The sequence below is a fragment of the Capra hircus genome, chromosome 20, assembly GCF_001704415.2.
Source record: "Capra hircus breed San Clemente chromosome 20, ASM170441v1, whole genome shotgun sequence".
Taxonomy (NCBI): domain Eukaryota; kingdom Metazoa; phylum Chordata; class Mammalia; order Artiodactyla; family Bovidae; genus Capra; species Capra hircus.
In genome coordinates, this window is record NC_030827.1 from 18,024,268 (window position 1) to 18,048,765 (window position 24,498).

General features: G+C 42.9%; 2 protein-coding genes across 2 annotated transcripts in view; both read right to left on the minus strand.

Moving 5' to 3' along the window:
- ZSWIM6 (zinc finger SWIM-type containing 6) overlaps positions 1-17,317 on the minus strand; it is a 209,700-nt gene extending 192,383 nt beyond the window's left edge. The window contains exon 1 of the mRNA XM_018065605.1: positions 16,639-17,317. Coding sequence (XP_017921094.1) covers positions 16,639-17,302 — 664 coding nt within the window. The 5' untranslated portion in view covers positions 17,303-17,317. The remainder of the gene's footprint in view (positions 1-16,638) is intronic.
- Positions 15,464-15,950, minus strand: LOC108638406. The gene has a single exon (XM_018065606.1). It carries the CDS (start codon positions 15,920-15,922, stop codon positions 15,482-15,484), a length of 441 nt encoding a protein of 146 aa, XP_017921095.1. The 5' UTR covers positions 15,923-15,950; the 3' UTR covers positions 15,464-15,481.

The window sequence follows — 24,498 nt, forward strand, 5'->3', positions numbered from 1 at the left end:
AGAGTAATTCTAGAGTTCCAGTGAAGACAAAATTCATCAATCATTGAGGTCAAAAACAAGAAAGGCATTAAGACATGAAGGCCAAGGCATACTTTGTTGAATAACATATGTTCTGCTTAGTTGTACTAGATCAAGCAAAATGATAATATAATAAAACATTAAGACATTAATCTGTGGATAGTGAATTTTGCTGTTTCAATGGTAACAGAAGTTTAAACAAAATATTTCCTTTCTCTGATTATAAAATCAAGATATGATGATTGCAGATTTGGGAGAAAATACAGAAAACCTGAGGAAAATAATAATAAATGGAGAAAATCAGCGGGAAACTGAGCATAAAAATAATATATTTCCCTTCTGTGTAAATACTCAGAATTCAAGTACGTTCATACATTCCCACGTAGGTCTCTTAACAGTCTCATGAGAGAAGAGACAGAGGTACGGTTATTTTCATTTTATAAGGGCTCAAGGGAATTCAGAGCCAGTATGTGATCTGCTTAAGGTTATACAGATAGTAAGACAAGACCCAGCAAAGAGGATTCTAGTCTTCTGATGGGTCAGGCCTCTTCTCCAGCTCACAGCCATAGGATCAGCAAATTATACAGCAGTAGTTAACTGCAAGTGCCTAAAATGAGCAGTACCTGCAAACATCGAACACAAGTAAGAAAATGTACGAAATAGAATTATACCATTAATACAAACATATGCTAGAGCCCTACAACATCAAATAAAGACAGGAAAATTTACGTATCTTGAAGAAAAGTTATGACCAACCTAGACAGCATATTGAAAAGCAAAGACATTACTTTGCCAACAAAGGTCCGTCTAGTCAAGGCTATGGTTTTTCCAGTGGTCATGTATGGATGTGAGAGCTGGACTGTGAAGAAGGCTGAGTGCCGAAGAATTGATGCTTTTGAACTGTGGTGTTAGAGAAGACTCTTGAGAGTCCCTTGGACTACAAGGAGATCCAACCAGTCCATTCTGAAGGAGATCAGCCCTGGGATTTCTTTTGAGGGAATGATGCTAAAGCTGAAGCTCCAGTACTTTGGCCACCTCACGCAAAGAGTTGACTCATTGGAAAAGACTCTGATGCTGGGAGGGACTCAGGGCAGGAGAAGGGGATAACAGAGGATGAGATGACTGGATGGCATCACTGACTCGATCAACATGAGTCTGAGTGAACTCCGAGAGTTGGTGTTGGACAGGGAGGCCTGGCGTGCTGTGATTCATGGGGTCGCAAAGAGCTGGACACGACTGAGCGACCGAACTGAACTGAAGTTACTAAAAGCAGGGGAGGGGAGAATACGTATCAAACCCATGGAGATGGAAAGGCTCTTTATTAACTGCTTTTTTTGGTGAATGCCAACACCCTTATGGCAGAAAGCGAGGAAGAACTAAAGAGCCTCTTGATGAAAGTGAAAGTGGAGAGTGAAAAAGTTGGCTTAAAGCTCATGGCATCCGGTCCCATCACTTCATGGCAAATAGATAGGGAAACAGTGGAAAACAGTGGCTGACTTTATTTTTCTGGGCTCCAAAATCACTGCAGATGATGACTGCAGCCATGAAATTAAAAGATGCTTGCTCCTTGGAAGGAAAGTTATGACCAACCTAGACAGCATATTAAAAAGTAGAGACATCGTTTTGCCAACAGAGGTCTGTCTAGTCAAGGCTATGGTTTTTCCAGTGGTCATGTACGGATGTGAGAGTTGGACTATAAAGAAGGCTGACTGCCGAAGAATGATGCTTTTGAACTGTGGTGTTAGAGAAGACTCTTGAGAGTCCCTTGGACTGCAAGGAGATCCAACCAGTCCATTCTGAAGGAGATCAGCCCTGGGTGTTCACTGGAGGGACTGATGTTGAAGCTGAAACTCCAATATTTTGACCACCTCATGAGAAGAGCTGACTCACTGGAAAAGACTCTGATGCTGGGAGGGATTGGGGGCAGGAGGAGAAGGGGACGACAGAGGATGAGATGGCTGGACGGCATCACCGACTCGATGGACGTAAGTTTGAGTGAACTCTGGGAGTTGGTGATGGACAGGGAGGCCTGGCATGTTGCAGCTCATGGGGTCGCAAAGAGTCATACACGACTAAGCAACTGAACTGAACTGAACTGAATGCAAAAAGAAAGCATCTGTGTCCTGTCTGAGAAACAGTGAGTGGAACCCACTGATAAAGACCACAGACAAGCCAGAGGTCTCCCTTCTGTCCCAAACAGCTCGCCCTTCCCTCCCTTCCTGTCTCTACACACAAGCTCTAGCATGTGCACACACAGAATGCAATTCTAAACTGATTTTTTAATTGTCCCCTTCTTTCTGAAAAACAAGATATATGGCTAGGGTAATCATGTACGTTATCAGCTGAACCGGAAAATGTGTAAAAGAGGTCACTGTTCCTGATTATGCTAGCCAAAGAGGCACAAGAATGACTGGGCAAATGGGAACACGTGGTCTCTCACTGTCCCCCTTTCACAAGCCAAGCACTGGGAATACACCCTTGCTGCTCCAAAAACTGCCTGGTGTGCCCCATCTTATGCAATATTGAATCTTAAGGAAATTCTATGTCAAGAGAAAGTCATCAGCATTTTGTAGACTAGTTTAATAAACACTCCTACTAAATTAGTGAATGTCTTTTTACAATGTGTAAGATCCTGTGGGATGTTTTGAAGTTGTATGTGCTTTGCAAGTCATCTGAAGAAAGTTTTAAGAAACCAGTTAAATTTATTTTTGCAAACTTCTTTAAAAAGTGAGACATCAAATAAAAGGAAAAAGCAATCTCTTAATCATTCAAAGGTATTTAATATTCAAAGTTATTTTCTTTGGTAACCCAAAAGTACTGCTCTACACAGGAATGCCCAAATTATTTTCTGTTTGGAAGCTGGAATCATCTAATAAATAAGCTGCTTTCGGAATAGGTTTTTGGCTGATGCTGTTAAGTTAACAAGCTGGGAGAAAAAAGTCCCCTCAAATTAGAAAAGGAAGAAAGAAAGCTTACATGGTCTTTGTAGAAACGTACTGATGATAATATATCGTTTTTAAAACCAACCTTCCTATCTTATGGTCCTATTCCTATTCAAAATACCTCCTAAAAGACTAATGATAACCCTGATTCAGAAAGTCAAATAGAAATTGGGGTTTGGAAGCATTTCTTTTTTTTAACAAAGAAAATTTCATATAGGTACACACAAAATACTGGCAATATAATCTAAGCTTACCATTCATTCAAGGGGCATTTCAACGTCTACTATGCACACGCAGCACTGGCACTATTAATAGTTGGCTGTCCTGGATTTAAAATTTGCCAGTGTTTTTTTTTACTCAAGCAGATTTATCTTTCAACTCTAAAAGAGGACTTTGTATTTAAATACTCTATAATTCTCACCCCAGAAAACATGACTAGAAATATTTATTAAACAATAGCAAACTCAAAATGCTCCTGTAACAATATATGGCAGAGTACTTTTACATTTGTTAGCACTTCATGTTCTTTAATAGCCTAACTAGTACCCCCCCTCTATAAAAGATGCTGAGAGATCTATAATTCTACACACAGTAATTTCTCATAAGAAACTATCCCTCGTTTTTTCCAACTTTTACATTAAAGCTGAGTCCCACAGCTGTGTTCTCAAGTCTGGAAAAGATCCTGAATCAGACAAGCTAGTGTCAGTCTCCATAATAACCCCTTGGAAAATGTTAGAAGATCTACCTACTCTCACTCAAAGAACATCTATACCTATATATCTATATATGTGTGTGTGTATATATATACACACATATATATATGAACTTGATTTACTATTACATCTTTTTTAAAATAGTACGACAGTTCTGGATTTCCTGGGTAAGGCTTATTAAGGTCAAGACATAGAATCTTGAAAGTTAAGTCACAGAATTTTCTAGGTTTACTAATAAATAAGACTTCTTGAAAGAGCCGGATTCAAAGCTCAATTTTAAATGATAAAAATGCAAATCAAAAATAAAGAGAAAACGAGTTACTCCACAACTGTAAAGAGAAGAACCTCACGGAGTAAATTTTATTTATTTATTTTTTTTTTTTAATTTTTTTTTTTTATTTTTTTTTCGGAGTAAGTTTTAAAAAGTAGCCTTTTAGAGATGCAATAGCCAATCCATCCATAAAACCACCGTAAGACAGCCATTATACACTGCATATATTACATTCTGAATAAAGTTTTTAACAGGAAGAATATGGGAGGGGGGGAGAAGTAAGTAAAAAATACATTTTTTATAACATTACATAAGCAGACCAGTGCTTATTCCAGAAAACAGAGGAAAGGGACCCTCTATATTTGAACATGGCTTCTTGAATTTTTCGTGCCTCTCTGGCCTTAACCCATCGCCACATAAATCATCTTTATCACCACTCCTTCCCAAAACCCCAACATGCACGCACGCACACAAACAGGCACGCACACACAACATATACACAAAGAATTTTTAAAAATACAAACCATATTCTTTTATTCAAAAAATAAAATTCATACAAGTACAAAAACTCTGATGTCTCAAGATTTATCAAAAATCAAAAGACAAAGCCACTGCTAAGCTATGCTGTGGTGGCCTTTGGTTGCTTAGTTGTATCTGACTCTTTGACTCCATGTACAGTAGCCCTTCAGGCTCCTCTGTCTATGGGATTTCCCAGACAAAAATACTGAAGTCGGCTGCCATCTCCTTCTCCAGGGGATCTTTCCAAATCAGGCATCAAACCGGGGTCTCCGGCGCTGCAGGTGGATTCTTTACTGACAGAGCCACCATCATGCAAATTCGGACCTGACACATCACACTCAATTTTGAATCAACTCAGTCACTGGCTCTTAGGGCACCAATTTCTTTCAGACACATCTAAAATCATAAACTTTGAAAACGAACTAAGGAAAACAGATGAGCATGAGACATGGATGAAACTTAAATTACTGTTGAAATAGTTTTTTAAGTCTATTTTAAAATAAAAAATTTCCACAAATTGTTAAAGTTTCAAAAAAAAATTTCCCCACTGCAATAGCTCTCATTGAAAGCAAAAATGCAACACTATCCAATACTTTGGAATTTCCTGCTGTTTAATCAAACAGCTTAGACAAAATGCCTTTTTAATAAATTGCTAAGAGAGATCCACAAAAACTGCAAAGAAACTGCTCTGACAAGTTCCAATAAAGAACATCATTTGCGCACTCTGCTTGTAAGACTTTTAACAGCTCTAGTCAAACTACTGTCTGGGCTTTGGTTTTAATCAAGCTTGTTAGTTAAACTGGAGCTGACATCATTTACATGACTCACCTAAATAAAATCTAAATTACATTAAGGATCTATAAGATAATCACTTACCTACGACCATCCAGTAGATTACAGTGTTCTAAGCATTGTATTAAATTATAAATATGTACATATAAATGTGTGCATATATACATGCACGCACACACACCCCTATCCATAGACACATACACAGACGGATCAAGGGATCTATCGCCAATCCACTTTTGGAAAATACACCTACCATAACCTCTTACTGCAGAAAGGCATCATGTGGTGTAACTACTACACTGTGATACAGTTCAAATGTACTCGGTACTGTACCCCCAAGACATTCTGATTATATCCCCTAATGAAAATTTTTTTCACTCAAAGTAGCAAGTCATCTTTTACTAAATCCCTCACCTTAAGCTTTATTTCAAAACAGTGAATTCAGCAAAATTCATCCAATAAACTACCTTAAAGACAAAGTGAAGAAAATATCCATTTGATTCTATTTCTAGCTATTTTGGTCACTTATTTAGTTACCTTAAGAAGGGCATCAGATCAATGCACTAAATGTTATCTTGCCATCCAACAGATCTAAGTACATTATACCAGGAGTCACTGAATAAGTGAGTAATCATCACCCTATTTCTACTCATATTCAGTGCAGTCGACAGTACACTGAAAATCACCCCTAACATAACCTCAAGTTTCCTATGTACCACTATGGAAAGAATATACTCTTCTTCCCACCAAAGTCCCCTCCAAAGATACAGGTTCACACTGTGGTAGTCTTTGTACTTCTTTCCAAAATTATACAAAAACAAATACAACGTATTTTTCATTTTGAATACAACTGATAATCAAATAAATTTTAAATGCATATTTACATACAAAAGTTAAGACTCAGTTTGCAAATATAATCCACATGATACTGGCTCTAGGGTATATACAATCTATTGATACTGGTATTTCAATCAAAACCCACCGAAAATTCCTACTAGAATAAATAGTAAGCTTTTTTATTTGCTACACATGTTCTTACAGCATTAACCAAACCTAAACACACACAACTGTGTCAGCAGAGAACACTAACAACTGTAGAAAAAACAGTACATGTGTTTTTTTTTAAGTGTCTCATGACACCTATAATTATATAAACCAATTCAGACTCTAGAACTTCAACAGGAATGGCAATTTTAAAGATGCCCAAGGCATTTTAAATTAGGCAAATTTCATACCTCTTGGTGATACCACAAAACCGTAATTATTGGGCAAGACATAAGTCTGACCTGATAAGGCAATTCTTAAATCTTTCTTCTATCTACAGTAATTATCACAGCATTATTGACTACTGTCCAAAATCAATCTTAAAAAACATGCATGTCCCATTTCAAAAAGGTAGAGGTAAGTAGAATAGCATAGCACAGGACAGATATGAAAATTGGTTCAGTTTGATAACTGAAAAGCTAAGTTTCTGACGTTTGTTAAGCAGTCCCACAATCTGCTGGCCCTATGCCACCATGGCCCAGTGCCAGCCTGATGTAGGGTCAGGCTAAAAATAGCAGCCAAGCAGCTGGAACACATAGGTCCTTGTGACCTCAATTTTTATTTCCCTAAATCAAGGGAGGCTGAAGGGGAGAGGACAACAGCTGGCAAAGAAAGGAATGGAATACACTCTCTTGGTTGGTATGTACCACCTCTTTGGATTACTTGTCTTTTTCCCTACCATGCTCTCCTATTCCTCACTCCCTGACTCCATTTCCCATGCCCAACAAAGGAAGAGAACAAGGATGGGCAACAGGGAAGGAGGGAAACGAAGAAAGAAACTGGAACTCTGAGGCAGGCTGAGTGCAGAGGTTCCCCCATCTCCTACCCTCAAGTCTCACCTCATCATCACAAAGCAGCCACTGGTCATTTCAGTCCTCAGCTTTTTACCATGGTGATGGCACCCCACTCCAGTACTCTTGCCTGGAAAATCCCATGGACTGAAAAGCCTGGAAGGCTGCAGTCATGGGGTCACGAAGAGTCGGACACGACTGAGCGACCTCACTTTCACTTTTCACTTTCATGCATTGGAGAAGGAAATGGCAACCCACTCCAGTGTTCTTGCCTGGAGAATCCCAGGGACGGCGGAGCCTGGTGGGCTGTCGTCTATGGGGTCGCACAGAGTCGGACACGACTGAAGTGACTTAGCAGCAGCAGCAGCAGAGAAAAGATAAGACAAAAACTGCAGTTCAAAATCCTAAATGTTAAAGGAAGCTTGAAGAATGCTTTAAAAAAAAAAGTCTTAGGACTTCTCTCGAAGTCTGGTGGTTGGGACTCAGCGATTTCACTGCTGAGGGCCTGGGTTAAATCTCACTGCATGGTCCAAGAAATAAAAAATTTAAATTAAAAAATAAATTCATAAAGAAATAAGGTAAACTTATTTAAAAAAAAAAAGTATTCTCTCACATACATCTGACCACAAACATGATATTTGCATTTTAGGTATTTATTTTATTTAGAAAAACCATGACCATCTTCTTCATAGAAATAAGTTAAGAAGAAGCTGTAGGAGGAACAAAGGCTCAACATAACCAGTCTACAGCATTGCCTTCAATTTCTGCTAGCCTTTACCAATCAACAGCGATATCAGAAGAGGCTCCAGGCTTTGCCCTTTACACTGATATAATAAAATACCTATATAAAATGCTAATCACTGTCAGCAAATATTTAACAGCTATAAGGTGGCACATATAGCATTCTAAATTGTATTAATGTAATTAAAAGAACTTAAATCTTGCTTCTGTGGATTCATTCAACGTACTATCTTCTTATGCACAGTTTCTGTATAATACCTTCTAACATTAGAGATCTGATATCAATTAACAATGAAAAATGTTTTAACAGACAGACTGTTAAATATGGTAGGACCAGGTAGTGAGTCACTTGAATTTTAAGCACATTAATTCACTACATAAGCTTCCAATTTATCTGATCAGCTTTTTCAGTTAGTAAGAGTTTAAATGTACTGACAGGTTATCCTGCATCCTTCCAATTAACATCCTTTCAATTTTCAAAGAAAATTAAATCTTTTTATTAGCACAAGAAATACTATAATTTTTAATCATAACATTCAAAAAGTTATAAAAGATACATATATATGTGGCATATATATATTGCAATTAGATCTAACATGGAAGATATTCCTTTTTCAAAAGTTAGAGAAGTGTCTGGTGAGTGATAGTCAAAACCATCCCACACAACCATCTTCCAAAGCTGAAATTAATTCACAAAAGGCCTTTTTAAAATGTAGTTTTTCAAATCTTAAAATCACATTTTAAAAATACATGTTCAAAATCATAGCTCTGATCACAATTTAAAATTCTGGCTATGGTGAAAAATCACTCTAGAAAGTAGCAAGAGATTATCATAAACATAAAGATGAACTTTCTAGAATAGTTAATGATGATGCATCATGAGTAATATTACTCAGAGGGTAAGCGTACCGGCCAGAGAGGCTGTGTCTGGCTCTATAACGTACCAGCCCATGTGACCTTGGGGCAAAAGTCACTTGCACTTTTTTTCCTATGCTTCAGTTTTCTCATCTATAAAATGAGAATAATAAATGTACCTAACTCCACAGGGCTGTTAAGAAACATAACATACTTGGAGCAGTAACTGGTACATGGTTAAGTGTGCTGAAAGTGACTGCTATTATTAGTAGTAGTATTAGTAAATGTTACAGGAATATTAAGAGGCTCAACATAAACGATACGCAGTTAAATAAAGAAAAGCCCCAAATCACACAAGAGATGTTAATAAAGTTTTGAGGCCACATCAATTACATGAAAGAAGTGCATCTAGGGGTTATGTATACAGTACTATTTACTCATGATGAGGGTGGGGTACCACTGACAGACACTGAAAAATGCTCAAAAACAGGCCAAACACAAAGTCTGTATGTTTTCATAAACATATTAAGTTCAGAGCAAACAAATTTCCTACAAGGTACTGACTTCTATTGTTCTGTGTATTTTCAACTTTCAGTAAATTCTGTATTACAAGGAGGTATGCATACAATGATGCAGATTCACACCAACTGTAATATAGTTTCATACAGTCAGCAATCATAATAACCAACTTTTCCTGAACTTTAATCCATCATAGAACATCTCTACAATGTCCAAATGTCTACAAATGTTTTACACCAGCATGCACTAAACAAGCTAGAATCACTGCTTAACTGAAGCCATTAGAATCTGGTCTGAAATTAAAATGCTAGCTAGGAAAAAAATACTTTTATAACACCAGATGAAATGTTAACCAAATAATCTCTCTAACATCAAAGACAATTTACATTCAAGATATGCTTGTCCTGATTTTGAAGATTTTCTGAAATTTACCAAATGTTCCCAGCAAATTAAGAGGCAGTCTGTGAGTAGAAAAACAGATTCCACGTTTAACTTTGCAATTTACTATACCTATCAGGAAAATTACTCAACGTGTCTGTGCTGTGGTTTTCTCATCAGCAAAACGGGAGAGGCTGGAACTGATCTTTACAAATCTCCAGAGCTCTACAGGTGTATAATAACTATCACACAACAGTTCTGTATAAAAACAGCATCTCACCTATTGGTATATTTAAGAAGAAACAGAAGAAGGCACCTGTACACAGCGGTCACTGAAATATGCTTGGGGCAACGATACTCAAATGACACCTACTTTCATTAGTCTCTCTCACTTGGGAACATCAAATTAGCTATAAACACATAAATATATTCATTTATGGCAAAGAGTCAGATACGACTTAGCAACTGAACAATAACAAAATAAATACTTGTAATATATGCTGACAGAAAACTAGTTATCACTTAAGAATTCAGTTAGCATACCCTTAGCAACAGAGTTCACTTACTATCAGCTGAAAGTCAACATTTAAGTCCAAAATGAAAAGCAGATTTTGCAATGCATTCTCTCCAAAACTTGTTCTGGCCACCTTTTCTACATCAAAAAAATTAAGGAAGCATCCTATTTTTAAAGAACTGAAAACTATGTGCAAAGCATATTCTCAGTGGAACATCCGGCACTGAAAGCACAAAGTGGAAAGATATTCGGATCTTTTCAAATAAATCTAACTAATACACTTTATTTTTGAGACTCTGGCTAGGATTGAGAAACAAGAGTCTCTTCTCATGGGACAAAACTATGTAACATATTTCTCCAAATTATCATTCAATACTGATTTCTCAGCAGATGAGTCTTTCTACTCACTTAGAGGAAGAAATGGCTCGTTTTCTAGTTTACAGTAATGTTCAAATATTTACATATATCAAAAATTAATAAACCAAGAAAATTAAATTAGGTTTTTGTTGGGAAAAAGCACCATTCTTCAAACTATGTGATAGTAATTTGAAAGGTAACTAAACACGGTTTTATGGGCTCTATGTAATTTACTACCATTTTTAAAAGTTTCCTATAATCTGATTTGTTCATAAAAGTTTATACTTACCTATAATCTGACTTCTTTTGTAGGATATTTGTTCTCTTAAATATATAACAGTTGAAGGTCAACAGCAGATCAAGTTTAATGATTGCCCCTATAAAAATTTCTAACACAACATGAGTTTATTTTATCATACACATAGGTAAGTTTCTTAAAATAAAGGTACCAAATTCACTTTCCATCACTGAAGAAAACTGATTTTTTAACACAAAAATATAAAACACATCAGCATTTGGAATTAGTACAAACCCATTTGTATAATTTTTAAAAGGAACAACTTTCTTTAAAAAAAGCATCAGTCATTCCCTCAAGGCCATCCTGTTCACTAAAGATATTACTAGTTGAAATCATGCATTCTTAAGTAAACTCTTAATATGATTTCGAGCAGAGAAGACATGCTAGCTTGTTATTTTTCCAGATGAAACACCTAAAGTTTGAATTGATAGTTATTGACTACCCATTGTGAAAAGAAAAGAAGCCAATGATGAAGGAAAACGGATAAACATCTTAACAACTGGCCAGGACATACCTAAAGACAATACTGACTTCAACTGCTCAATTAATTGCAATAATTGTTCTATTAAAAGAGTTGTTCCAAAAAATCCTGATGTTTTTAAAAGGAAAGGTATCCAAGTTTCACATCTGAAGAAAGGATGAAATTCAACGCACATTAGAAATAAAATAAGAGAGATGGTCTATTCCTCAATTCCAGGGTGTACTCAGAATGGGGAGGGGGGAGATGGCAAGAAATTAAAGACTGCAGCAAGAGTAGAAGTATTTACTTAATTCAAATCTGCAGTTTCCTCCTTCCAGTACTGTTGAAATTTTTTGGCTACAAAAAGTACTCTATCTCCCAAATGAACACTTCAGATTTCTTCATTGGACCAGTACTAACCATCAGAGAACTAAGTATGACAAAAATTCAAAGCTTTCTTCACTTAAAACTGAAAACTGAAACTCCCTCAGACCAATGCTGAGCACATGAGATGCTCAAATACTTTCAAAAAATCAATTATAAGCAAATGAAACAACTCAGAGAGGAAGACAATAAAAGAAAATACATATATGCACTAGTTCCAAAAGTTCTTTTGTGTAATTCTTCATTAACCAAAAGACTTAACAAGTATAGGCTCTGATTCAAATTTGTTCTATATCATTACTTTAAACTTAGAAATACATTCAATAAGGTATATCATCATCAATAAACAAAACACCTATCTCTGAAAGTGTATTCAGAATCGCATCTTTATTACTAGTAATCTCTAGTCTGTAAAGAAAATAAAAATACTCAAAGGTCAACTAATTAGCCTCAAGTAAGTCAGCTGATTAAAATTTTAACCATCCTAAATCTAGTATCTAATACTGATCCCCTTTTACTGCCTTGTTACTCCCTAAATCATGAAATTTAAATAACAAATCTGAAAAGACCATGAGAATGCTTACCAGTGTTAACATAACTTTTCTCCCAAAAGTAACCAGCAAAAGAAAAAAAAAAAAAATCCCTTTTAAAACTCAGCTCCTTCCTTCAAAAGACTAGTTTCTAGTTTTGTTTAGACATTCTTTGCTTTTAAATGATTGTTCAGTCACAAATAAGGAAATGGTGTTTCAAAACAAAAAAAGAAAACTAAGTATACACCAGGTCTTCAGAAAGGAGACACACAAACACATACTCCAAAACAAAAAATATGCATTCATTAAAAACACAAGGATAATTTTTCTAAGATTTACTACAAAAATATATGCTTCTAATTTTAAGAAAAATCCAACCATAAGTTAATACAATGAAAAGTAAAATTCTCCCCAAAACTGTGCCCATTCATCTGCCCTTCTCCAAAGATAATCACTATTCAATGGTTGCTTGTGTAGCCTTTCCAGACATCTTTATAACACCAATATGCAAGTCTGTCTTTGTTTTCAACAGAAACTGCAGCGTACTATATGAACAGTTGATCTGCTTTCAAATGAAACATGTTGGTCACCCTTACATGTCAGTATATAAAAATTTACTTTGTTTTATCATGGTTGCATAGTATTCCACTGAGTACTTCTTAACCAGTTCCCCTCTGATAGAAATTTAGATTGAGTCCAGCTTTTCAATTACAAACCATACTGCAAGGATCATCACCCACCGTACTGAACATCTCTGCGCACTGATATCAATAAATCTATAGAAATTCCTAGAGATGACACAAAAAGACTGTGCCCAGCATCAGGGGAGGCAGCATCCCATTCTCCCGACTCCTCAATCAATTCTGGGTAATATCTACCCGTGAGTCAGTGTGGTAGATGAAAACAGTTTTCCATTTTTGTCTTATATTGAAGATGAATACATTTATTAATAATCCACATTTCTTTGTGAAATGTCTATTTTTCCTACCAAGTTCTTCGTCTTTTTCCCCAAAGTTCAGGAATTATCTGCTAGCCTTTGGTCAAACATGTTGCAAACAACTACACCAGTTAGTTGCTTCATTTGGTCCATCATGTTTTCAGTCCTACAGAAACTCTGAGATTTTTTAAAATCAAGTAACTTGTATCTGTCTTTTCCTTTACATTTCAAGTTTCATACCCCATTAGGGATGCTCTTTTCCAGGGTTCCCTTGTAGCTCCGTCGATAAACACTCTGCCTGCAATGCAGGAGACTTGGGTTCGATCCCTGGGTTGGGAAGATCCCCTGGAGCAGCAAATGGCAACCCACTCCAGTATTCTTGCCTGGAAAAATCTCATGGCAGATGAGCCTGGTAGGCTGCAATCCATGGGGTCGCAAAGAGTCGGGCACAATTGAACAACTACCTCACTTTTCAGGCAAAAATTTTGCTTTAAAGTACTGTCAATTATATTTACATTCAAGCACCTTCAGCATTAGCTCCCTTCCAATATATCATTAGTTAACAATAATCAGCCAACAATGCTTTCTCTAAAACTTCCCGTAATCAACTGATGAACAGCTCTGCACTAATTAAATACTGCTTACAACTACTACTCAAATATTTAATTTTTTTCCTTTAAACTTCTTAAAGTCTAGGGGTTGAAAAGTAACCAAGAAAAGTATGTTTAAATACTGGGAAGTCCCAATTCTCTGCCCCTCAATTCTTAAGTAATCTTCAACATTGTAAGTGCAAAATAAAGTCCAGCAACTAGACTGTCTGTATTGTAGTTATAATTTAGTCATCTCTACAAAAGTCAATGAATACTTCCTGTACAAACAAACTTGTAATTTTGCAATACCAGAAAACTGCTTATGATGCTATCAACACATATTCTGTTCTTTTCCATTTCAGGTTATGAAGCGAAAAAGACTTCTACCTCAAATCACAAAATTATAAAATAAGCTTCATGTTAGTTCCAATTCAAACCACCACTTAGAGCTAAATTAGATGGTTAACCTAGCCACTCTCTCTGTTCTTCATCAAGGGAAGAAAAAAAATCCTGGTCATAAGTTTTCTATCTCACAGTGCCAGCTGCCAGGCATTTAACAGCCTTCCATCTCTACACCGACTGGCACAACAAGTAATACAACTTGGAAGTTAAGGAAATTGGCAGAACACAGAGGGGAAAAACGAATTTTTTCCACCATTTGTATGGCACTTGTTTAGCACGTATGTAAGTGTTTCCAAAGGGGTGGTCAACTCTTCAAGCTATATGAGAAGCATCATCCTGCTTCACATCAACCACTGCCAACTCCATTCAGTGGCCTCCTTCCCCTCTGGGGACTATTCAGAAAGTTACTATTTTCTTTTACAACTCACCCAGGCCTCTTCACCAATGAAAGCAGGCAAGGCCCACGCTGTGTGTCTGTCTCCTAGAGAAGATTGCATCTTTTATTTATCGTCCCTTGGCTTTATTTTCACAGTGAATTCCTGGCTTAAATGCAATCAGCCAAGAAACCCTCCCTGTGCGCTCTCCTGTCATTCCTCATTGCTTGCAAGCAGAGTCAAGCACAGAAGGGGGAAAAAAAAAAAACTCAGCATTGCCAGCCAAGCCATAAAAACTCACAAACTAGTTTGTTATACTGAGATACCATGGATGTGCTTCAATCCATTTCAACCAGGCAGGAAACAAGGGGAGGAGGGGTATAACTTGAAAGAATGTTAAATAGATTTTTTTTTTAAAGGATAGATGGATAGCCTCAGAAGTTAAACCCCCCTCCAGACATAAGGAAAGGGTGTCTAACCTAGAAAAGGCAACACTGGGGACGGCCTTTAGAAATAAATGACCATGCAGAAAAATCACGTTCCCAGATTGCATTTGAATTCAAATTAACCAGACACGATTAAAACAAATCTTAATTCTCTCTTGGGGCCCCACCCAGACCCCTACCCGACTCCCAAAGAGAAGGATAAAAGGAACTGACTATGGAAAGAGAAGATTAAATTAAAAATCAGAGACAGTGATGCTGCCAAATCTCTCCCCATTCATTAGGAACAGCGTTCACCACCACAATTTAAATAGACAGCACTATAAGAGGGGGGTAGAAAAAATACGCCCGTTTTGCAATCAGGAGAAAAATACGAGGAAAGGGGAGTTTCACTACAGCATTGTTCTTTTCCGTCTAGCTCAAACATCCCCAGCACTACAGCTGGAAAAAAAAAACTGACCAGAAAGACACATTGGAGGGTGGGGGGAGCGGGGAACACAGAGAAAGCTTTTAAAACTCGGTATTTGAGAAAACTCTCATGGTCTGTCAGAGAAAGAAGGGCTGTGCAGCTTTAAGTCCTTCTCTCGCCTTTGTCAAATATCTTCTACTTTACAAGCCCTGAAAAGAAATAAAGAGACTCTTTTGTTTGGTTTCCCCTTTTCGGAGGGTGACAGAAAACTGAAAGGGGCACAAATAAGCCTGAAAACGAGAACAAAGTGCGGGGTCGTGCCCGACTGCCAGGCGGCCGCGCCGGGAGGGACGCGGGAGCCGACGCCAAGCCCCTCCGCCTCGCGCTCCGGCCGCCGCCGGCCGCAGCTCCCCGCGGCTCGCACGGAGCCCGACCCGGCCCCCTCCCCGGTGCAAACCGAACTCCGCTGGCGGGAGCCCCGGGCACGCCGCGGTCCCCCGGTAAGGGGAAGAGCCAGCTGCCACGGGCCCGGCTCGCACCCTTTGATTCGCGGGCGTCCTCGGGAGGAGAGGTCCCTCAGGAAAGGGGTCCAGCCTGACGCCCGCGCACCCCGAGACGGAGAGGAGCGGAAGGAAGGACATTTAAATCCCGGGGCGGCCGGCGGAGCTCGCCCGGGCCAGCCCAGACGCCGCAGCGACTCTCCCGGCCCCCCGGAACGCCGCGGCCGCCAGCCCGTCGAAGCCCTGAGAGGAGCGGCCGCCGAGTGGCATTAAAATGTATTTCCCTCCCCTCAAATGGAGGGGGCGGGGAGGGGGGTGCAGAGGAGAAAGACCTGCGAGTGACAGGCTAGGGGAGAGACGAGGCAGAGCGCAGAGCGCGGCCCGGCCGCCGGCTCGGCTCCGGCCGGCATTGTCTGTGCGGCCCGCGCCCCCTCCCCCGCCCCGCACGGCCCCACCACAGACACCCTCCGCCGGAGCCCGGCCGGCCGCCCGCGCCTTTGTCCACATTCTCCCCCCAAAACGGGTCAGCAGCTCTCCAGGACGTGCTCCCCGGGAGAAGGGCGGGGAACGGAGCGGGCCGGGGGCACCCGACACCCACCCGGCGGACCCCGCGGAGGGGCGCGTCCTGCTGATTCATTTCCCACTCGCGCTGGCCCGTCCGGGGAGACAGGGGGCGGGGAGGGGCGGAGAGGAAATGGGCGCTTCGTTCAGAAGGACTGTCCCGGCCAGTGAGGGCATCGGGCGGGGTGCGGGCGCGCGCTGCGCTGAGGGGCTGCCCAGAGGCGAGGGGGCGGGCGTACCCCCCCCCCAGGGACTGACGGACGGAGAGACGACCCCGCGACTGCCCCATGACTCACCGACTTGCAGGACGTTGTCTACGCAGCCGCTCTCCAGCAGCGCGATGCCCCGGCGGAAGGGCAGCCGTGTCTCATCGCCGCCGTCCGCCGGCCCGGCGGCCCCCACCGACGGGGCCCCGGCCCCGGAGGCGGCGGCAGCGGCGGCGGCGGCAGCGGCGGCGGCGGCCGAGGTGGCGGCCGGCGAGGACGAGGAGCCGCCGCCGCCCGCGCCGCCCGCGCCGCCGCCCGCGCCGCCGGGGCCGCCGCTGTCGTCGCCGGGGCCGCCCGCGGCGCCGCCGCCGGTGTTGAAGGACGAGTACATGCAGATCTCCCGCTCGCTGCGGGGGAAGGACCAGTAGACGATGCGGCGCTGCACCGGCTCCGGGATGCGCTCGAAGCGCTCCTCCACGCGCTGGAACGGCCACTTCTCAGCCACCTTGCGCGCCGCGATGTCCAGCAGCGACTCGGGGCTCTGGGTCTTGCCCGGCGGCAGCAGCCCCAGTGCTGCGCCGCCTCCGCACGCCGCTGCCGCCGCGCCGCCCGCCCGCGGGCCCGGCCGACAGGCAGAGCTATAACCGCCACCCGCTCCTCCACCGCCGCTGCTGGCCCCGCCGCCGCCGCCGCCGCCGCCCGGCCGGCAGCAGAGCCGTTTCGCGGGAGGAGGCTGCTGTCCGCGCTCCGCCATGACCGCGCCGCTTCTAACCCGACAGCGGAAGTGCCGGGACCCTATAAACGGCACAAGGAAGCGCGACACGCACACGCCGCCGCGACGCCACGCTGCCATCTAGGGCCCGCCGCTCCTTGTACGGGCACAAGAGGTGGGGCCTTCGCCGTGACGTCGCGGCCGAGGCGGGGCACCGATAGGGGGACCTAGGGCCAAGGGCGGGGCCTATGCAAATCGCTGAGCTGAAACATAAATAGAGCACTCCGCGGACACGGGGGTAGCGGGGGCGGTGGGGTTGGGTGCCCGATGGGCTGTGAGAATGTCAGGCTGCTGTGACGCGGGGGGCGGGGCTCAGGCGGGGTTCCCGGGGGAGGGGGCGGGCTGCCAGGCATGGCCTAGGGTGCATGGGTCTCCGCGCCCCCTGCCTGCTCAACTTTCCCCTCCAATTCCCTGCTTCCCTTTGATGTCCCGCAAGTGAGGACGCGCCTCGTGGGTCGCTGCGGGGAGGAAAGAGTAGATGGGAGGTGAGCACGGGAAAGGGGTCCGGGTAAGTGGGGGGCGGGACCCTGAGTTGAGGCCCCACCCCCACCCCCGCCAGAGCCGGCCCGCCGGGGGAAAAGCCTCTGGGCGGAGGAGGCGCTTTCAAAACAAAGAAATGCGGCGTGGAACCCGGGGGACTGGGGTGGTGAAGAAGGCGGAGGAGGTGCGGCTGAGGCCGCTTGCTTCCCCTCCAGTCAGCCCAGAGGAACTCCCCCCACCCCCAGCCCGGGCTGCGGCGCCGGAGAAGAGGGAGGAGGCTGCGGTAGTCGGCTGTTTTCCATTTCACTTTTGCAGACCAAGGCGGAGAAGAGCACCAGCTCCGCTGCTCCTCTTGTCTGCAGCACGCTCAACCCCGAGCGAGTCTCAGCTTCCGCTCAGTCTCGGCTTCCAAGCTTGCCAAAGTGTCCGAAAACGCGCAGAGCGCTCGGAACCTGTCCCGCAGCTGTGCGACGCGCGTCTCGAGCTGGCCGCAGCCGCCCCGCCCTCGCGCGCCTCAGCCCCGCGGGCGGGGATGCCGGCTCCACGGCCTCTCTACCGGGACCCCGCTCCAGGCCCGGGCGTGCTCCGGCTCGAGGTGGAAGGCACACCCGGGTAGTGGATTTAGCAAACACACCTTTGTGAGTACACACGACACGGGCGCGCGCGCACACACCCTACAGGCGCGCGCGCACAGTCCAGCCGGCTGCAGACAGCGCGCCCCGGCCGCTCGGCGGCGGATGGTGGCTGGGAGCGCACTCGGTGCACCTTTTGAGTCCACGGCCAGCCTCGACCCCGGGCTGCGGGGAGCCCTGGCGCTCGGGACGCACGCCGGGCTCTCTACCGCCGTGGCGGCGCCCTACCGCCCCATCCTCCTGGGGTAAGGCTGCCTGGGGGCGGGCGGGCGCAGAGCGCAGCTTGCTGGGGCCGGGGCGCCGGCGAAGGCAAAGAAGCGAGTCCCCTGTGAACCTGGAACGCTGCAGACATTGTTCTTCGTACTCCCCAGGGCTCGGTCGAATGTGGATCCAAAACACAGCCTTAATTACCACGTTAGAGACATCCCTACTCTTTGCCCTGCCTTCTGTTTTTCCTGTAAACCGTGTCACTGATACTGTGGCTATTTTAGAAGATAAACCGTATCTCCTTTGACACGTTCGCATCTTTTAAGGTTATTGGCTGATACCCACATGCCTGCCTTGTTGGATTTAAAAAGAGAAGAGCGCTCCCGAGTTTTCAAGAAAATCGCCCACTCAGGGCCGAGGCCCGGGAAACCTCGAGCTCCTTCCATCCAGGTCTTGGCTCTTCCCCTCTTCAGGCCCCACCAAGCCCCAGGCTGCAGGTCCCTAGGGGACCTGATGCTGGCCGACTTTCCGCAGCTGCCTTACTTGTTAGGAAAATTTTGGTGACAGTATGTTTTTGTATATCCATCTGGTATTTTTCTGGGCACCTCCTCAATGCTTAGGAAAAGGCCTGGGTAGAAAACTGGAAGACTATCTTACGGGCAAAAGGGAGGCGGAAAGGTTTTTCCTTCAGTTTTTCTTATTTCTGGATTTCTTTTTTTTTTTTTTTTTTAATTTAATTTAAATATATATATGATAGAAAAAAGTAAGTCAAAAGTAAAATGTGGTTTCCATTCTGTCTTCAAACACAGCCATGATAGAACTTAGGCTTGTGTGATATTGTATAGATTACTAAGGAATTTCATACACATACAGAATCTTGGAACTGGAAAGTCAAAAGATGACAAAGCTCATATCCCCAGACAGGATAAGTGACTCACTCAGGCACCTACCAGGTGTTAATGGAAGAAATTAACTCATACTGAGTGAGAAAGTGGACTGCTTTGGAAGTGCCTACCCTTTAGAGATCTTGATTTTGTATTGAACCAACGAGCCTGGATTTAAGGCATTGTCCTACATGGGAGGAATTTCATTTAACTCTGTTCAAAGGTGAGTCCAGAGCCACCAGCTCAGCTTCCCCCCTTTGTAGTCTCTTAACTGAGACCAACTCTCCTGCTCTTGAACTGTCCTCCTTCCTCTGGTTCCCTGACACTCTCCTGATCCTACAATGTCTCCAACTTGTCTTTCTCTGCCTTGTTTTGGGGTTTCTCTTCCTCCAAACTTTAATGTGCACCCTGCCCTACAGCCTAGGAGGGGCCTCTTCTCTATGTTTAGTGGCCCACACCTTGGAGAGCTTCCACTGTTTGCAACTCCCAACCATGGTCTCTGCTTCAGCTCACTTCTTGCTGGTGGTCAACTTCCTTTTCCATCGCCATCTCAAACCCAAGGTACCACATTTCCCTGGAAACCAGGCTCTCTTCCCCTAGACTGTTATTACAGTTGCCACCTGTTCATAGGCCGCCAAGATTTTTTCCTCTTTGCCGGCAACTCATATAGGTTTACTTGCTGAGTTATCTCTCCCGGCCCTTCTCGCTTAGTCACTTATTCCTCCTCTTCACTCTACACAGCCTCCTCACTAGTGTGTCTGTATAACCTTTCCTCATGCAAATCCTCCTCCACCCAGCTGTTATGCTTCCTAAAGTATAATTCTGATGGTATCACTCTCCTGCTCAAGTCCCTTTAAATGACTCCCTGCCATGTACTAGGGAAAGTCCAAATTCAGATCTGATCTTACCCAAACCCAACTTTCCGGGCCTCATCTTTCACTAAAATCTAACAGAACTTCCAGGTCCCAGACAGGAACGTTGTTAACTCCCATCAGGACTTCTCCCAGCTCCCTAGAAGACATCCCAGCTTCCCCAATCAGCACATTGGCTCAAGATGTTCCTGTTGCTGGTAACAGAGACATTCTTTCTCCCCATGGAACTTGTCAAATTCCTACCCTTCCTTCTAGGACGGGCTCAAATGCCACTTCCTCTGGGAAAACCCACCTGGATGTGTGATCTCTCTCTCCTCAAGCTCCTCTGACACTTTGGATCTTCCTCGTGACATTTTTACCATTCTGCCAAGGGTCTCAGCTATGTTTACCCTTGCTAGAGCTGTTCAACTCTCTCTTCCCTGGTTAGAAAGTCTCTGAGGGTGGGGATTATGCCTCAGCCATCTCTGTAGTCCCAGGTGCCCAGCACTGCACGGCAAGTTTTCCATCTCCCCAGAGGTCAGCTACACTCATGAGTCAAGAAAGAAATGCCAACATGACATCTTTGGCTAGTTCTTGTGCCGCTCTCATGTTTGAGGTATTTACAGTGTGTTTTCCTGGTGTTCATAGAAATCATTACTAAATTACTTCTAATTACCCTTTTCAAACAGGCCCCAACCCTAGGGGACCAAATCATAGCTGAAGGCCTCTGGTTATGCTGAAATGTTTAACATTGGGCAATGGTAGGAAATCAAAGTACAGAAAGTCTTCAGCTTCCCAAATGCAGTGATTCATCACATCACACCACAGCGCGTCGGCCAGTGTGGTCAGGAGCTAGGCTTTTAGGCTGACTTCATAAACAGAACTCCCTGTAGCTAAACTGATAGACACCCTCTCCCCCAGCACCATACCAAGCGCCTGGCCTGTTGCACTTGGCTGCATGAATAGATGATAGCTAAGGATTTATTTGAAAGGAGCAGTGGCACCCTATCTAGACATCTGTTAGGACTTCTCTACCTGTCTTTAAGAATGAAAATTTGAATTAAGTTCAGTAGAGATGTATAAAATTCCTGGAGCAGTGGTTTTCAAAGAGAGATTCTTTGAGTACCCCAGAGCATTGCACACAGTTTTGGAGCTGGGAACCAGAAACTGACACTCGCTTACTCCCCATATGAGCCTTCTTCACATTCAAGTTTGAAAACTACCCTTTGGTGGCAAGAACTTCATGCAGCCCCAACGCTTAAGAGGAAGTCTGCAGAAGGAAAAAATGGCTTTGCCTCATCATTATTGCTAGTCGTCTCAGATAATTAAGAGATTCATTTTCCAATAATAGGAAGATTTGAAGATGTGAGAATTAGATCTAAGGAATTTTAAGTCATCCGAAGATGGACAAAGCTATTCCCACTTCCATGCTTTTCCTTGTACGGGGATATACTTTTTATATTATAACCAAAGCCAATTATTAATATGTTCCCTGGGATATAGTTAAATTGTTTAGAAAGAAAGAAAAGCCTAAAATAGTATAGTTGGCCTGTGAATCAGGATTATTCTCCTGTTCAGTAGAAGGACAGAGAATTCTAGGTGGCTAAAGAGTATAGAGTGAGATATTAGAGATGACACTTCATTAGGACAAAATGTTCGAAACCAAGGAAGAGTGCCAAAAAGAATCTCCCTGATCAATCATTTCCACCAAATAGATTCTTGGGCAAAATAAGAAGTGGCCAGGGAATGATCAACCCAGAATTGATCAATTTAAAACAGTTGTTCTGTCTCTGAAGACGGGAAAAATTTGATCTGTTTCAACGGTTAAATTCCAGAAAATCAAACCACTGATATTTCACTATTATTGTTTGAAGAGTGGGTGCGATACAGTACTAGAGGTTTTATAAACAGTAACTCCTTTGGTGCCCCAGTCCCCCTTGCTCCCCATGTTGCACCCACCCCTGTCTCAACACAAGTAATGAATGAAGAAACTGAAGCTCAGAGAAATTAACCAAATGTTATTCAGCTCCAGGCTGGCCAAGGAGGGATTCAAGTTCAGTCTGTCTGATGATAAAGTCAGATCTTTCCCCATTATCTACTACTTCCCAGACTTGCCAGATGATAAGAACAGCCCTACATACCTGTTTAAAATACAGATTTCCTTTAGGTCTCCCCTAGAGAGGGCCAGGGTGGGACCTGGAATCTGTTTTGTTTGTTTTGCTGTTGTCGTCGTTTTTTAATGTATGCCCTAGATAATTCTCCAGAATAGGCAAGTTGGGAAATTTCATAATTCCATGGCCACATTATCACTTACTAACCCACAGTTTCTTTAAGAAGTACCCTTCTAGAACTTGCTACAATTACAAGAAAGTGTATACAACTGCTGATCAACCAACAAATCTTTTCCATCCTATTTCTGAGAACAGTATATTCTGTTAAGACAAAAGTCTTTAAAGTTACAACCTGGGTTTTTGAAAACTAAATTGTTACATCTCAACATATATAAAAAATCACGTTGGAAATTTGCTTATAAATTAATTTGCTTCCAATTTTAATTTGGACAATAATTCCCACCCCCCCAGAGGTAAAAGTGTTTGCTTTTGTTGAATATTAGATAATCTACTCTTGTTAATTTTTAGCAAAAATACGTTAGTGTAAAGATAGCCTGTGTACCATTTCAGTATTGTGAAAACTGATGAGAGTGTTACCATTCTGCTATTCATTCCAATCCAAAGTGCAGTGGTGAAGATCTCATCAGATGAAGCCATTTCTGAACATTTAACAGGCCTCCAATATGACTTGGAACCTAGTGATAGCCAAAAGAAATAGGAAATGCCACGTTTAATTAGAGCTCTTAATCTTTCCCTTTTTTAATAACTGTAACTTAAAAAATATTTTATTGGAATATAGTTGGTCATCATGCAAAATGCCAGGTTGGATGAATCACAAGTTGGAATCCAGATTGCCAGGAGAAATAACAACCTCGCATATGCGGATAATATGTGAGGCAGAAAGCAAAGAGGAACCAAACAGCCTCTTACTGAGGGTGAAAGAGGTGTGTGGAAAAGCTGGCTTAAAACTCAGCATTCAAAAACTAAGATCATGGCATCTGGTCCCATCACTTCATGGCAAATAGAAGGGGGAAATGTGGGAACAGTGACAGATTTTATTTTCTTGGGCTCCAAAATCTCTGTGGATGTTGACTGCAGCCATGAAATTAAGAGATACTTGCTTCTTGAAAGAAAAGCTATGACAAACCTAGACAGTGATGCCTTTAAAAGCAAAGGTATCACTTTGCCAACAAAGGTCCATCTAAGTCAAAGTTACGATTTTACTAGTACTCATGTACAAATGTAAGAGTTGGACCGTAAGGAAGGCTGAATGCCAGAGAATTAATGCTTTCAAATTGCTGTGCTTGGGAAGACTCTTGAGAGTCCCTTGAACTGCAAGGAAATCAAACCCATCAATCCTAAAAGAAATCACCCTGAGTATTCATTGGAAGGACTGATGCTGAAGCTGAGGCTCCAGGACTCTGACTACCTGATGTGAAGAGCTGACTCATTGGAAAAGACCCTTATGCTGGGAAAGATTGAAGGAGAAGAGGACAACAGAGGATGAGATAGTTAGATAACATCTCAGACTCAGTGGACATGAGTTTGAGCAAGCTTTGGCAGATAGTAAAGGACAGGGAAGCCTGGCATGCTGCAGTCCTTGGGGTCCCAAAGAGTCAGACACAACTTAGTGACTAAACAACAACAATAATTGATTTACAACGTTATGTTTCAGATGTACTGCAAAGTAAGTCAGCTATGCTGCTGCTGCTGCTGCTGCTAAGTCGCTTCAGTCGTGTCCAACTCTGTGCGACCCCATAGACAGTCAGCTATACATACACATACATCCATTCCTTTTTTCTTTTTTAGATTCTTTTTCCATATAGGCCGTTACAGAGTACTGAATAGAGTTCCCTGTTCTGTATACAGTTCTATTCTGTATAGAACTGTATAGAACTGCAGTTCCATACAGAACTGTGTATATGTCAAGCCCAATCTCCCAATATATCCCTCCCCACCCCTTATCCCCTGGAAACCTTAAATTTGTTTTCTACACCCATGACTCTACTTCTG